The sequence below is a fragment of the Mus musculus genome, chromosome 2 (assembly GCF_000001635.26).
Source record: "Mus musculus strain C57BL/6J chromosome 2, GRCm38.p6 C57BL/6J".
In the NCBI taxonomy this organism is placed as follows: Eukaryota; Metazoa; Chordata; class Mammalia; order Rodentia; family Muridae; genus Mus; species Mus musculus.
In genome coordinates, this window is record NC_000068.7 from 32,272,205 (window position 1) to 32,288,275 (window position 16,071).

General features: G+C 46.2%; 1 protein-coding gene across 4 annotated transcripts; it reads right to left on the minus strand.

Annotated features, from left to right (window-relative positions):
• Positions 6,601-15,932, minus strand: Swi5 (SWI5 recombination repair homolog (yeast)). Of its 4 annotated transcripts, XR_374118.4 has the most exons (6): positions 15,827-15,932; positions 15,393-15,441; positions 9,482-9,606; positions 8,505-8,599; positions 8,023-8,306; positions 6,612-6,927 (listed from the first exon to the last, which is right to left on the minus strand). XR_374118.4 is itself a non-coding variant. In NM_001290552.1 (5 exons), the coding sequence occupies exons 1-5, from the start codon at positions 15,856-15,858 to the stop codon at positions 6,863-6,865; spliced, it is 366 nt and encodes a 121-aa protein (NP_001277481.1). In that variant the 5' UTR covers positions 15,859-15,865; the 3' UTR covers positions 6,601-6,862. The 4 variants fall into 4 exon arrangements, 2 of the variants coding, with proteins under 2 accessions (NP_001277481.1, NP_780399.1); NM_001290552.1 differs by lacking the exon at positions 8,023-8,306 and having other exon boundaries at positions 6,601-6,927; positions 15,827-15,865; NM_175190.5 differs by lacking the exon at positions 8,023-8,306 and having other exon boundaries at positions 6,601-6,927; positions 15,682-15,865.
• Between the last annotated feature and the right edge of the window lie 139 nt (positions 15,933-16,071).

Consider the following 16,071-nt stretch of genomic DNA (forward strand, 5'->3'; position numbering starts at 1 on the left):
GAAAAAAGAAAAAAGAAAAAAAGAAAATGAATACTGTCTAAGACCAGAGGATCAAGGAACAAATCCCCCATTGCCCTTCCTCAACTCATAAACCTGATACCACAGGTAATGGCTGAGAACAACCCTCTAGGCTGGCCTCTCATTTGCCTCCTGCCGTGGTAGGTTTGAAGGTTGCTGATAGCTCCATCAGAGTGAAGCAATATCCCTTGTCACCTAAGGCCCTTCAGGGTTTCAGGACCCAAATCAATTGTCTCCCCAGCTATGGGAGCCTAATTCCCTGTCATTTTCCCTGGAGCACACCTCTGCTGCTAGTTAGAAAGCCTGGAGGACAAGATTACAGACTGGTGCAAGACTAAAGGGAGGTAAACAAAAGGGTGGAGGATATCCACCCAACAGTACCAAACCCGTTCATGCGCTCCAGGTCCCCACCACCAGACAGACTCACTGATACAGTCTTGACTTGAAAGATGCCTTCCTCAGCGTTCCTATAGATAAGAACACACAGCCACGTTGAGTGGCAAGATCCAAAGAATGGATTCAGTAGACAGCTGACCTGGACCAGACTACCTCAAGGATTCAAAAACTCACCTACCATTTTTGATGGATGCTCCATGGGAGCGTGATCCACGTGAGCGTGAGTACAGGTAGACCATGCCACGTGTTTCTTTGCTTCAGTATGTGGATGATATGCTACTGGCGGCCACTGATGTTAACTCCTGGTTAGAAGCAACCAGCTTTCTTCTGGAAACACTGCAGAGACAGGGATATAGGGCCTTGGCTAAGAAGGCTCAAATTTGTGTCTCTGAAGTGACCTACTTGGGTTTCCAGCTGGGGGGGGGGGTGGTCAAAGAAGTCTCTCTTACCTCTGTCTAAAACCAGAACCAAGTATGGAAAGTCCTGTGGTCGGCTGGTTTTTGCAGCCAACCTCAAAATTCTGGATACCAGCTTTTGCTGAAATAGGTAAACCCTTTTATGAGGCTACCGGGGGTGGGGGGGGTGGGAGGAAGAAAGAGCTTTTTCTATGGATAGCAGAACATGAGAAAGCTTTTCAGGATTTGAAACCATCACCGTTGTCAGCTCCTACCCTGGTGCTGCCTGATATGACCAAGCCCTTGCATTTATTTGTGGACAAAAGCTAAGGCATTGCCAAAGGGGTACTGATACAAATCTTGGGCCCCTGGTGACAACTAGTGGCCTGTCTCCAAAACTGGACCCAGCAGCAGCAGGATAACCAAACTGCTTGAGACACTTCACTCCTGGCTAAAAATGCAGACAACTTAGCCTTGAGACAGTCTTTGATCATAACTACCCCTCATGCCATGGAGGGAGTTCTCAGAAGCTCCCTGACCACTGGATTTCAGATGCCTGGCTAACTCACTAGCAGTTTCTGTTGCTTAACCACTCCTGAGGGTCCTTTGTCTCTAGCACCTCACTGAACCCTGCTACCCTGCCACCCACTTCGGATCTAGAAAATCTACTGATACATGACTGCTTGGAGACCCTGCAGTGTGTGCACTGAACCCAGCCAGACCTGACTGACTGGCTCAGGCCCACTGAGGATCTCACATGTACACTGATGGAAACAGCTACATGGAAGATAGTACCAGGCATTCAGGGGTGGCAGTGGAGAACTTGGACAAGACCTATGGGGGTTTCCCCTCCTGAGTGGGATGACAGCCCAAAGGGCAGAATTAATGACCCTCACTAAGGCACTCAAATTTGGCAAGGACAAGGTGGTTAATATCACATTGAGAGTTGATATGCATTTGCCCCTGCAAATGTTCACAGGACAATATACAGTGAAAGAGGACGATTGACTTCAGAAGGAAAGACAAAACAAACAGGAGATCCTAGACCTCCTAGCTGCTCTATGGCTCCCAAAGAAAATGGCCAGCATACATTGTCCTGGACATCAACAAGAACAGACCCCAGAGGCCATCAGTAATCATAAAGTCTTGAGCGCGCTCAACTGGCCAGGAAGAACGATGCTGCAACAGGATCCTTCTGCACACGTTTATTGGGAGAGCTTGATTGTAGAGGCGAAAAGACCCCGAGCCCAGAACTGGTGCTGCTTTTATAGGCCTAGGAGAGGCATGTCTTACACCCGGATTGGTTATGCACTATGCCTCATTTGCATGTTCCTCATCTGATTGGCTATACTCTCAGTACCTTACAGAACCTCATTATCATGCCCGGGCCAGGCAGTGTCTTTGCAAAAAACTTTTATAGGCCTAGGAGAGGCGTGTCTTACACCCGGATTGGTTATGCACTATGCCTCATTTGCATGTTCCTCATCTGATTGGCTATACTCTCAGTACCTTACAGAACCTCATTATCATGCCCGGGCCAGGCAGTGTCTTTGCAAAAAACTTTACTGCATATATACACATTGGTTGTTTGTCCAAACTTATGCGTAGTGGCCAGCAGTAGTCAGTGCCACTCTGCAACGGCACATGTGGCTTCCCACAATAAAGTAGACCTGATGGCTAGAGGGGCCACCAAACAGCCCCTCACACATCTGCCGGTGACCCTTCCAGACCCAGTCCTGCTTGAACATCCAATTTATTCCATAGGAGAAAACCAGGTTTATCAACTCCTACCTAACACCCACATAAAGGACAGAGAGTGACATACAACAGATGGGAGAAACATTCTACCAAAAACTTTGGGCACAACTTTGATTCAGGATCTCCATGCCAGCACACATCTGAGAATGAATAAGATGGAAGAATTAATATTTACAAAGTTTCTTACTCAAGCACTTAACCAAGGAAGTGGAGGATTTTACTAGATGTCATCCTTGTCAGACTACAAGCCCAGCTCCAGAAACATAGTATTCTAAAAGATAAAGAGGAACTTCACCAGGAGTATACTGGGAAACAGACTTCTCTGAGGTAAAATCAGGAAAATTTGGTTACAGAGGCTGGAGAGATAGCTTAGTGGTTAAGAGCAGTGGCTGCTGTTCCAGAGGTCCTGAGTTCAATTCCTGCCAACCACATGGTGGCTTACAAGCATCTGTAATAGGATCTGATGCCCTTTTCTGGTGTGTCTGAAGACATCTACAGTGTACTCATACACATAAAATAAATAAATCTTATTTTTGAAAAAAAGAAAGTTTGGTTACAAATATCCTTTAAAAAAGATTTATTTTATTTACATGAATATACTTTATCTGTCTTCAGACACACCAGAAGAGCACATCAGATCCCATCAAAGATGGTTGTGAGCCACCATGTGGCTGCTGGGAATTGAACTCAGGACTTCTGGAAGAGTAGTCAGTGCTCTTAACCTCTGAGCCATCTCTCCAGCCCACAAATATCTTTTATAGTTATATATTTATAAAAGGTTTATATGTACCATCTCAGGATGGACTGAGGCATTCCCAACCAAGAAGAAAAGTGCTCAAACTGTTAAGAAAGTGTTCATTGAGGAAATAACACCTCAGTTTAGAACTCCTTGGCCTTGGTGACCAAGCTCGCTCAGACAGACAACAGGTTCTCTAGTGCAGGAGTGAGAATTAAAAAGAAAAAAGACGCCGGGCAGTGGTGGTGCACACCTTTAATCCCAGTACTCGGGAGGCAGAGGCAGGCAGATTTCTGAGTTTGAGGCCAGCCCTCTCTACAAAGTGAGTTCCAGGACAGCCAGGGCTATACAGAGGAACCCTGTCTCAAAAAACCAAAAAAAAAAAAAAAAAAAAAAAAAAAAACCAAAACGAAAAAACAAAACAAAACAAAAAAATCAGGACCCAGCCCAGAGATGGACTGTCCACTCTCATCCCCAGGACCTGTGAGCAAGGACGGACAGCACAGCGACACCCAGAGGGCCCTCTGAAGATAAGATTTGTTACAGATTAACTGCTGTCCTCTGCTTTATGTTTATGGTAATCTCTTGCTCAACCCTAGGACTGGTGAGACCTAATAATTATAAGTCAAAGACTTGGTATGGAGGCATCTGATACTAACACAGAGTTATAACTGATTTATATCAGGATGATGATTCTCAGCCTCCAAAAACTGTCACAGACCTTTGTGACTTATGGCCACATCTAGGTAACAAGCCTCAAGATCCTCAGGTATATAGATCATCCTTCACCATGCTTGGTGCTTTCATGGCTGGACCACATATGCCTGGACATTAAGGTACCGGGTAGTGTTGACAGAGTAGCAAAAGAGCTGCTTCTACTACAGGATCAACTTTATACATGCCCAGCAGAAACCAGGTCCACATGCCCCCAATCTCCTGTTGATGAGATGTGAGAACTGGGCCCCAGGATAAAAAGTGGACCGTGAGCCGGGCGTGGTGGCGCACGCCTTTAATCCCAGCACTCGGGAGGCAGAGGCAGGCAGATTTCTGAGTTCGAGGCCAGCCTGGTCTACAAAGTGAGTTCCAGGACAGCCAGGGCTATACAGAGAAACCCTGTCTCAAAAAAAAAAAAAAAAAAAAAAAAAAAAAGTGGACCGTGATCCTTATATTGATATAAGGCTTACCTGTAATTCAGAATGTAAGATTCTTCTTTTTTTTTCTTAGATTTTATTTACCCCCCCCCTCCCCTTCCCTTTCTCCCTCTTGCTCCACTCACTCCTGGCCCCTCAGGTTCTTTTTATTTGATTCTCATTATGGATGGTTGTATGCCACCATGTGGTTGATGGGATTTGAACTCATTACCTCCCGAAGAACAGTTGGTGCTCTTAACTGCTGAGCCATTTCACCAGCCCCCTACTTTAATCCTTTTCAGAGTCTTTCACTGACCCAGAGCTCACCAACTGAGTTATGTACGAGTTCTCTATCTGCATATATATCTTCATGTCCGAAAATTCCATGACAGATGGTTGTGTGCCATCATGTAGTTGATGAGAATCGAACTCAGGACCTCAGGAAGAGCAGACAGTGCTCTTAACCACTGAGCCATCTCTCCAGTCCAGAATGTAAGATTCTTAAGACTTATAAGGGGCTGGAGAGGTAGCTCAGTGGTTAAGAGCACTGACTGCTGCTCTTCCAGAGGTCCTGAGTTCAAATCCCAGCAACCACATGGTGGCTCACAACCATCTGTAATGAAATCTGATTCCCTCTTCTGATGTGTCTGAAAACATCTACAGTGTACTCATAAATCTTTAAAAAGAGAGAGAGACAGAGCGAGAGAGAGAGTTCACTACATAAATCAGTTAATAAGAGACAATTCCCTGCTCAAACCTCTGAGCTTGGCAGTGGTGGCACATATCTTTAATACCAGCACTTGGGAGGCAGAGGCAGGCGGATTTCTGAGTTCAAGGCCAGCCTGGTCTACAAAGTGAGTTCCAGTATAGCTAGGACTAGAGAGAGAAACCCTGTCTCAAAAAAGCCAACAAAAAAAAAATCCATTGCCAACCTCACTCAAGCATATGCTAATCAATATGCCATGCTCCTGACACTTATGAAGACTAATCTCCTAGCAGCAACTAAAGGCACTTGGTTTGCATGTACTATAGACCTTTTCCATTTATCAATAGTTCATTTCACTGGCAAGCCTGAGTCATATGTGCTTGTTCATGTGGTCCCTCAGGTTACATACTATGGAGGGACAGCAGGTAGGATCCTATGGGCCTGTATCCAGGCCCTTGCTCTAGGAGAGCTGCACACTTTGTAATGGCAGTGTTGACTGGGATGGGCATTGCAGGATCGGCAGCAATGGGAACTACTGTTCTACTTACAGGACAACAGAACTTCAGGCTGTTGAGTGAACAGGCAGACAAAGATCTGGCTAAATTACATTCAGCCACCTCATTTTTGGAATGACAGAGGCTCTTTAGCTGAGGTGGTTCTGCAAAACCATGGAGCAGTTAGCTTGCTGTTCCTCAAGGAAGGAGAATTATGCATGGCCTTGGGAGAGCTGTGCTTTCTCTGTTAACATCTTTGGCTAAAACCACCCATCCACCCTTTCTATCCTGCACTGAGGACCAATCAAACTGGTTTTTCATTAAAAAAGTCTAGCCAGAGGACAGGTGCCACAATTAGGTTTCCCTTCTTGTGGCCTTAATCGATCAGTCTGAAAGCATTCAATAAACTTTCATCAGATATTCAAGACTGGTGTCTGAGTGGTCAGTATGAGGTTTATCCCAGGCCCCAACATAAGCCATGTCTCCAGCCTCATGAATTTCATAATCATGATGGTCAAATTTGTAAACTAACAATGCTGTCATCTCTCACTCCTAACTTTAACCTGTTCCTTCTCAACCCAGAGAGGTAGCCCTACAAAGCACAATCTTTCATTCATATTCCTTCCACACTCGCTACTGTGTGACCTGGGCAAGTCACCTGCCTTTCTCAGGTAAATGGGACAGCAGGAAGAATTCTCATGGGGGCCTGGAGAGATGGCTCAGTGGTTAAAAGCACAGACTACTCTTCCAGGGCTCCTGAGTTCAATTCCCAGCAACTACAAGGTGGCTCACAACCATCTGCATTGGGATTGGATGCCCTCTTCTAGTGTTTCTGAGACAGCAACAGTGTACTCACATACATAAATAAATTTTAAAAAAGATAATTTCATGACTAACAGCCGTGAGAGTCAGCAGGAGTGAGCTGTTGTGATCAATGGCAGGTGTGACGGGCTAGTAGAGACAAGGATCAGAACCAGAGACTGCTCATATGTTTATTAACAAAAGGGACAACCACACACACCTACTCACAAGTATGTTTAGGAACCTTAACATTGACAATACCCACCCCTCCCAATACTCCTCTTCTCTAGAACCCACCCCAAACTTTGGAGGGCTTCTAGCATCTTTTAAAATCTGAAAACCATATGAACATACTGTCTAGACTCTGCCTTTTATGCCCCCATCCTCCTGTCCCTGTGGGCTGTAGATGAAAATCTCCAAGAAGCTGCTCAGTCATTCAGGTTTAGATCAAAATCTGGATATAACTCCTTGGTGGTAACGCCTCGAGTCACAGCTGAAAGAAAGGAAGGGTGGATTACTATTCAGAGGAGACTGTTACTGTCCTGACCACCCACACACCCACCACCTCTGGGCCCAGATTCACACCTTACCATTTATGGCAAATGTAATCTCCCTGCTTCTCCGGCCAAGCCTTGTCTCTGGGGGCTTCGCCTGGCCCCTTATACCAACCAAGCCTTTCAGCATGGCCTCTGTGACTCTGCTTCTCTCTCTCTCTCCCTCTCTCTCTCTCTCTGAAGATTTATTTATTTATTATATGTAAGTACACTGTAACTGTCTTCAGACACGCCAGAAGAGGCCTGATGATCTCATTAGGATGGTTGTGAGTCACCATGTGGTTGCTGAGATTTGAACTCAGGACCTTCAGAAGAGCAGTCAGTGCTCTTAACCACTGAGCCATCTCTCCAGTCCCAACCCTGCTCCTCTTGCTACTCTGCCTAAGACACACCTATCTTCTTCGCTCCTGCCCCCATCTTCAGACTTCAGTATTCCCATCTCTGCTGTTCCCTTCACAGAACTTAATACACTAGCATTTCTATTCATCTACTGATAGCAGACACAGTCTGCCCACTATCAACACTAAAACCCAACCCACATGTTTCACCACCATTCCAGCATCTTAGGGTACCTGGTACAGAGTAGATGCCCAGTAAATATCCACTGAAAAGTCAGGAAAGTGATAGGACACATGGTCCAGGTCATATGACCTGGAGGTGCTGTGACTGGGGCTCACTATGGAACTCAGGCTGCTCTTGTATTCTTGCCTCAATCCCCCACTACACCTGGCCACATCCTTTTATGGCTCTGATCACTCCTTTTAGCCACTTTCATTTCCCTATTTTCTGCTCCCTCCTCTGGGACCCATTCCCAATGACACATGACTCCCCTCTGCTGTGAACTTGGGTTCCCCTGGGCTGTGGGATCTTGGATGTCAACAGGGATCTCTGTAACAAGTGTTAAAACTCAGGCAGGAGCTGTTAACAGTGCAACTCTAAACATCCTCCTCCTGGCTGCAGAACACCAGGGTCTGCCACTCTGAGCCAGTGGAAAGTGCTATGAGCTTATATAAGGCTTCTACACAGTATCTTACCCCAACTGGCCTGACTTCCATGACAACTGTTCTAGTCAGACAAATACACAGGCATCTGCCTGGGCTCAAGACTCTGGATTTAGTTGGAGGAGGAAATAAATCCCACTGCATATTATAAAGAGCTGCCTTGGTCCTTGCTGCCACTGAAGCAGGTCGGTCATTAGAGGCAGCCATGGTATCTCAATGTCTCTGCAGGCCATGAAGAACAGGAACCATTACTGCAATCTCGCAGGTTGGTAAGTCCTGCTCAAAATCGTTCCCAAGTAGGACCTGTGCTTGAGATCCTGGGGACAAAATAAAGCAACAACTGCATGCCTGCTTTGCTGGTCACCCAGGGGAGCAGAGGCTGGTGAGAAGAGGGGTGGGGTATTCCAGGAGCAGGGTAGCTAACAGGAGTGGAACAGGGGCAAGTTGGGGGATAAGGAGTAAACTCCAAGACCCCTAGGAGGGGAGGAGCCCCCTTCCCATCCCTTGAGACTCACCCAGCTTCCCCAGCAGCATCTGTGATACATCCTTGATGTCATTGTACTCATGGAGGAGGGAGATATGCTTCTCCAGCTCAATCACACGGTAGCCCCTGGAGAAGAACAATGAAGAATCAACATGGTTAGCTAAGCTGGTAAGGTCCCCTGATCAGGTGGCACTATTTAGCAAATATTTCCTATAGTCCTACTGGGTGCCAGGCCTTGGGGACACAGATGACAGGATGGAACCTGCTTTCCTGAAGTTTATAATGGACAGGGAATCTGCCCATCCCCTTATCCCTAGCAAACTTGTCCCTTAAAGGAGAGATTTATGGTTACTATATGAGCCTGGCTTTAAGTCACCAGGCAGATTCCCTTTAGTACAACTCAGTCCCTGCAAAGGTTGGAGAAGAAGCATAAAGGGAGTCTAGGAGTTGTGAAGCCAGCTTCTCCTAGGTGCTGAAGCTCCATACTGAGAGGACCTATAGTAGTGAGCAGTGCCTGGAAAATGGACATTGCTTTCACTTCCCACTGCTTTCTAGACCCTGGTTCTAGGCTTGTCCCAACTGACTTCCTAGAATGGTCACAGAGATACTTGGTACAACTTAGAATCTTTCCTATGGCAATCTAGTATAGCTAGGTTTATTTTACTAGGCACTAGTTAAGAATGTTTGTATGTGACTTGGAATCAAATCCAATGCCTTATGAATAGGTGAGCACTCTGCTAGAGTTCTGTTGCTTTTTGGTTTTCTTGCAATGGGATGGAACCCAGGGTTTTATGCATGTGAGGCAAGGATTCCTTCCACAAGTGCCTAAAAGTTATTTCAACCATACTGTCGTGGCAACAAGACTTGCTCAGAAAACTAGACGGGGCTGCCTGTGCCTGTATCTATTCACTAAGAGGAACAGGAGGATCAGCTCAATGTCATCAGCTATATAGCAACTTTTATGGCCAGCCTGGGCTCTGGGAGAGTCTTAGAAAACAAAATACTTACTCTGCTATTAACTGGGAGATCTCCTTGTCCAGCATGTCATGCTTCTCCTTCAGTTTCTTAATGTCAGAGCTCAAGGCCTCCTCGCTGACATCGTTATTCTCATCAATCATGGGGAATGGCCGTTGCTGAACATTACAGATCAGAGTCTATGAATATCTCTATTGGTAATAGGCCCCTGCCCTCAGAATACATTTCTCAGCTCTCTTTGGAATTAGGTGTGGCCCTAAGACTGTTGAGACAGTGGAAATGTCATCAGAAGTGACAGGTGCACTGTCTGAGGCTTTCCAGGGAGAGAACATGCCTAACACCGGCCTGAAAGGTAATGTTAAAGATCAGCACTCCTAGATGAGTAAGCAGCCCCTGGGAGGCTGGAACAAGATAGGCAGAGTCCATGATGGCAGTTACTTGGGCTTCTCTTCCTGCCTAAACCCAATGTTAACCTAAGCAGCTTGGCTTGCAGTCCAACTCCAAGTCTGCAATGTCACTGGATTTAAAAATCTCACTAGACAACAAACTTCCTAAGGTTTTTAAAACTTCATATTTGACCTTTTTGCCTGAGCCTGTCAAGCAGTTTTCACTTGTGAATCACGCCCCCAGGGGATCACATATCAGATTTTTTAATTCAAATAGTAGCAAAATCACAGCTATGAAGTAGCATCAAGACAATTGTGGTTGGGGGGTCACCACACTATAAAGAACTGTATTCAAGGGTCACAACACTAGGAAGGTTGAGAACCACTGGTGTAAAGGCGGGCATCTAGAGCTCAGCTTATCTTCAGGAAGTGTTATGTTGAACTCCCTAGCAAGAACACACACAGGAAGCTGTGGTCCTGTTCTTAGGTCTCTGACTTGTGACCAGTCACTTAATTATGAGTGAGCACTGTCTGCCAGCGTTGGCAGGAGCCCCAGGAAAACACATCCACTGGGTCTCTGTATTCAGAAGACATAAAAGCCAAAGAGAAGGGCAAGCCTGCAAGGTGGCTCAGCTGGTTAGATTACTTGCCTTGTAATCCTGACAACCTTGAGTTTGATCCTTAGAACCCTGGTAGAGAGAATCAACTCCTAAAATTTGTTGGAGCTTGAGAGCTGGTCCTATCCTTCATAAGCACAACAGAAAAGCAGGCCCTGGGCAGTACAACAGAGCTGACCCTGCAGGCATGGGTATGGGTGAGCCAGACCCAAGGTCATTAGAGCCATCTGCCCCATTACCTAATGCAAGATTGGGTTAGCTGGCTAGACACAGTGCTGGAGAGCTCCCCCTGATGGTGAGAGTGTGGGAAAGCTGGCAGACTCAGCAGCTCAGATACCAAGGCCCTGATCCAGGGCTTTAAGTTGGCCTATCCAACTATCTAATCCCAACAATCAATTGCTGGAGCACATGAAGGGCTAGTCCTGTAGATCTAAAGCAGCAGGATCTCCATGACGCAGGGCAACAACAGGAGTTCCAGTGAGGATCCAGTATTGATAGTGTAGTAGAAGCCAGAGGTCTTGAACCAGATCAATGACTCATTTAATGAACATTTGCAAGCAAAGAAATGGAAGACAAAAAGGATATACTACAGCTTCCACAAGGATATTTATTTCTTTTATCTTTTGCAAGGAAGTGTGCAAGGGCAGAGATTGTGTGAGTGATGTGAAATCCACAAAGAATCAAAAAAAAAAAAAAAATTAGCTGGGCAGTGGTGGTGCATGCCTTTAATCCCAGCATTCGGGAGGCAGAGGCAGGAGGATTTCTGAGTTCGAGGCCAGCCTGGTCTACAGAGTGAGTTCCAGGACAGCCAGGGATACAGAGAAACCCTGTCTCAAAAAAACAAAAAACAAAACCAAAAAAAGTTTAAAAAAAATTGCACACGCACACACACACAAGAGTACATTAAAAATATTGTTTCAGAGGGGTCAGGGAGAGGGCTCAGCGGGCAAAGGTATCTACAGCCAACCCTAACAGAGCAGAATCTCCCTGCAGCCCACATGGTGGAATAAACGACTCGTCCAAGTTATCCTGACTTCCATGCACATACCACAATGCAGTGCTTCTCAGCCTTCCTGATGCTGCAACCCTTTAATTCAAAATACCTCACATTGTGTTGACCCCCCCACCATAAAATCCACTGTAATTTTGTTAGTAATGAATAATAATATCTGATATGCCACCCTGTGAAAACGGTGTCCTATCCACAAATGGATGGTGAGCCATAGGTTGAGAAGCACTGGCATTCATTGTACCTCCCACCCTAAAATGCCTGTAGTTTTATTTATTTTTTTTATTTTACACAAAATAAAAAGGTTTCACTATGTAGCTCTGGCTGGCCTTTAACTCACTATACAGATCAGGGTGGCCTCTTGCCTGTAAAGTGCTAGGATTAAAGGATGTTAATGCCTAGTAGAAATAAGTGTAAACACACGGGGCACACACACACACACATGGGGCTGGAATGATGGCTCAGCAGTTAAGAGCACTTGCTGCTCTTGCCGAGGAGTTGGTTTAGTTCCTAGTACCCACGTAACAACCACTTAGTCACAACCACTTGTAACACCACTTGCCAGGGGGTTAGACCTTCTGACTTCTGGGCACCAGGCATGCAAGTGGTGTGCACAATAGAGTGCCCCCTCTACATAAGCAAAACCACTTATGAACCTAAATTAAAACCCTTTTTTTGTATTATTAAATATTTATGTGTAACTATGTGTTTGTAGGGGTATGTGCACAGGAGAGAAGATGCCTGTGGAGGCCAGAGGCACTATAGTTCCCTAAAGCTAGAGTTCTGGGAGGCTGTGAGCCACCTGTGTGGTGCTGGAAAGTGAGCTCAGGACCTCACAGATCACTATTAACCACATCCAGGGTCTTCACTCACTGTCCACACTTTGAGACAGGGCTTCTCTGAACTTGGAGCTCACTGATTGGCTAGACAGCTGGCCAGCAGGACCTGGGGGCTGCTGTCTCTACTTTAATGCTTGGATTACAGGTATGTTTTGTGTTTCTGCATCCAGTTTTTGCCCGGGTTCATGTGAACTTATGTGGGTCTGTTTGTAGCAAGCACTTTCCCAGAGCTATCTTTCCAATTTCTCCTGGTGTTTCACCTCACTTCTTGTCACCTGACATGTTGCTCAGTTCATTTCTATGTTCACACCACTGTTACCTTGGTAAATTCCAAGGAGACAGGGACTTTGTGTTTGTCCACTGCTGACACCACAGAACCTGTAACAGTAGCTGGGCACAGTAAATAGTCATCCAATCAAAGATCCAACAACTAATTAGAAGTCTAAAAAAAGCTCTGAGCAATGTGTTAATGAGGAAGTGTCTAGAATTGCTAGAGCCAGAAGTGGAAGGTAAGGCTTCCTGACACAGGGAAGCTTCAAAGGGTGAGTGGGTGTCAGCTGGGCCAGCAGTAGTAATGAAGCATGCATGCTAGCCTGAAAAGTTCTTTTTAGCTTCTGCTGCTACTCACATAAATCTCAATCCTTAGCTCTGAAAAAAAAAAAAATTCAGAACAAGCCCCTATGAGGAAAACTGAAAACTTGGGCATTACTAAAAAGCATTCTTACTAGATTTAAGGAGTTAAAAGGCAACCGAGACACACTCAGGTGAGGGAATGAGTGAGCTTCCAAAGGAGGCTTGAATTTGTATTTTTATTTATTTATTTATTTTGGGTAGGCTCTTACTATGTAGCCCTGGCTGTCTTTGTAACTCACTATGTAGACCAGGCTAGTTTCAAACTCACTGAAATTCACCTGCTCCTGCCTCAGCATCCCAAGATCACCTGGTATTATTAAAACCAAGTGCCACCACTCCTGACCAGGGCTCATGTCTAAACGACAGTCACATACAGACTTCTGAAGTCAAAGGTTTGCCAAGCAACTTTAACGTAATTACAAGGTTCCTGATCACCTGCTTGACAGGTTTAAGGTGAATAATTAGAACCCTCAGCCTCAAGGATGTAGAAAATTAGGTTATTTTTCTTACCGTAAACAAAGTTAATGTCTTATGAGATTCCTAGAAAACTCTTGGGTGAGGAGGGAGGCTCAAGCCACCGTCTGGCCTTAAGTCTAGCCTACTGCTACCTTAACAATACCTATTCAAAAATATTTCCTTCTAAAGAAATATTAGGAGGCCAAAGAAACAACTTAGCTGGTACCAAGTCTAATGGCCTGGGTTCGATCACTGGACTCACACTCTCAAAAGCTGTGCTTTGACCTCCATATGTACTCTGTGACTTTCCAGTGCCCACAAAAACTAAGTACATTTTAAAATGTAATTTTAAATTATTCTAATTCCCTGGTGATGGAGAGATGGCTCACTGGTTAAGAGCACTGACTAGCCGGGCAGTGGCGGCGCACGCCTTTAATCCAAGCACTTGGGAGGCAGAGGCAGGCAGATTTCTGAGTTCAAGGCCAGCCTGGTCTACAGAATGAGTTCCAGGACAGCCAGGGCTATACAGAGAAACCCTGTCTCAAAAAACAAAACAAAACAAAAAAAAAGAGGTCTTGAGTTCAGTTCCCAGCAATGGTAGCTCACAAGCATCTGTAATGAGATCCGATGCCCTCTTCTGGTGTGTCTGAAGTCAGCTACAGTGTACTCATATACATAAAATAAATAATTTTTAAAAAATTAAAATCAATTATTAAAAAAAAAAAAAGCCAAGGCCTTTATTCTCAGTACTGGGAGGCTGAGGCAAGCACAACTCTAAGTTCAAGGACAGCCCTGACTCAATAAAACCAAGTAATAGTAATTTTAAAAAGAATACTTACTGTTTTTTATGTTGGCATCCTCTGCAGCAAATATTGTGCTGGGATCCCTGATTCTAAAATCAAGGTGGTACTGCAGGCTGGAAGAGATGCCCGTCTGCCTCCCGAGTGCTGGGATAAACGCCTGCACCGGCATTGCTTTGCTTACTGTGCTCTTTTTTCTCCGAGTCCCCATAATTTATCCTGGCTCTCTAGCATTTTGAGTTGCTAAGGCAGGAGGATGAAGAGTATTAAACTAGTGTGGGACCACAAAAGGGCATCCTTGAATACAGCCTGAGTCTGGGACCAGCCTGCCTCCATCTGAGGCTTAAAAGCCATCTTATTAAGTACAAAATACACTCAATCCTCTTTATGATTAAACCTGCTTCTCAAGGAATTGGGCTATGCCCCACCTAAAACCTTAACTTCAAATGGTTCTGCATGGCCTGTTACAGGGATGGCAGTCTTGTCTTTGTTCCAAAAAGTTGTTTATAACCATCTTGCAACCCCACCTTTGTTTCAAAAGGAAGACCTTGTTCTGCCCATCTTGCAATCATGTCTTTGAGGAGGTCATTTGGACTAACGGGTATGCTTATGTTCTGCCTCTGTAACCCCACCAAGTCCCCATTTAGAAACCCCCTACCCCTGAACTCTAAAAAGCCTTGTCGTCCTCAATCCGAGGCTGACTTTTCGAGCTCCGCCTTAGGGACCCGTTTACACGAATTAAAATGTTTGCTTTAACCAACTGTTTGCTTTGAGTTGGCCACTATGATTTGGGTCTTTCTCCTCTAATCTTTGGTATTGACAACTGTCTCAAAGGGAAGGGGTATAAAAAAAAAAGAAATTACTAAAAAGAAGCGAATCATCTAAAAGAGTACTTTAAAAATTCATCTTTTGAGGATGAGAAATGAATAACTTTGAGTTTTGGGGGTGGCATTGGGAGTGGTCAGCATAAAGATGCACATATTTCTTGACTGGGGAACCATGCAGGGACTGGTGGCAGGCTGGGTGAGGGGACAAAGCAACGAGCAAGAGCGGTTGGAGAAGCGTAGGCATCGGGCAGGTAGGACTGGGAGGGGAGGAACCCATGTCTGAGAAAGGAAAGAGAAGGAGTGGAATTAGGAAAGGGCTAAGCTTGGAGGCGACCGGCGGGTGCTGGGATGCAGAGGGGTGGGGCTGATATACTCACCGGTGATCGGTAGCCGCCATGGTAAAGTCGGCTGAATTCTGACTCACCCCTGGGGAGGAACCCGAGAAAAAGGCTGATGAGGATGGGGTTACCGAGGGGGCGCGGGAGCCGCAGCTGCAAGAGGTTGGGTCGGGACCCAGCTACTGGGATGGGGTGGGGGTCTTTGGGGTCGGGGTGCGCATCGTGGGAAGGGGAAAGTGTGGAGAACGGGTTACGGAGAGGCCTGGTGAGGAGGCGTGAGGGGTCGGGCAAGGGCTGGAAAACGAAGCGCGGCGCGCTCCTCACCCACCTCCTGAACCCTAAGGTCCGGGGCACCCGGAGTGGGGTGGGCTTAAACTCGGAAGGGTCCAGGGTTGGGGTTAAACGGCTGCTTCAGGGAACTAGAAACCGACGACGGAGACCACCAACCGCCCCACGTCAGGCTGCGCACGCACCAAGTTAAAGCGGTTCCGCCCCTGCTTCCCATAGGCCGCTGTGAGGGGTCATGGCTGCGCGCGCAGCTCTCGTCGTTAACTCCACCCGTCGCTCAGGCCTCGCGACCGCGTGGCCACGCCTCCCTGTCGTTCATCGTTCTCATCAGCCAATGGGCTTGGAGAAGGTAGGTCACGCTGGGTTTCCGAGCGTCCAAGGGGCGCTCTGCACCCGCCTTCTCTGGCCCTTGTAGAGAAGCCGTAGCTTC

What these genes read in the sequence shown, in the direction of transcription:
- Swi5 (NM_001290552.1), bottom strand. Translation starts at nt 15,858, where the DNA reads ATGGGAAGCAGGGGCGGAACCGCTTTAACTTG. An exon ending in GGCGGAACCGCTTTAACTTG is followed by an intron (nt 15,442 to 15,826) that starts GTGCGTGCGCAG and finishes GTTCCTCCCCAG; the next exon opens with GGGTGAGTCAGAATTCAGCC. An exon ending in ATCTCCCAGTTAATAGCAGA is followed by an intron (nt 8,600 to 9,481) that starts GTAAGTATTTTG and finishes GTTCTTCTCCAG; the next exon opens with GGGCTACCGTGTGATTGAGC.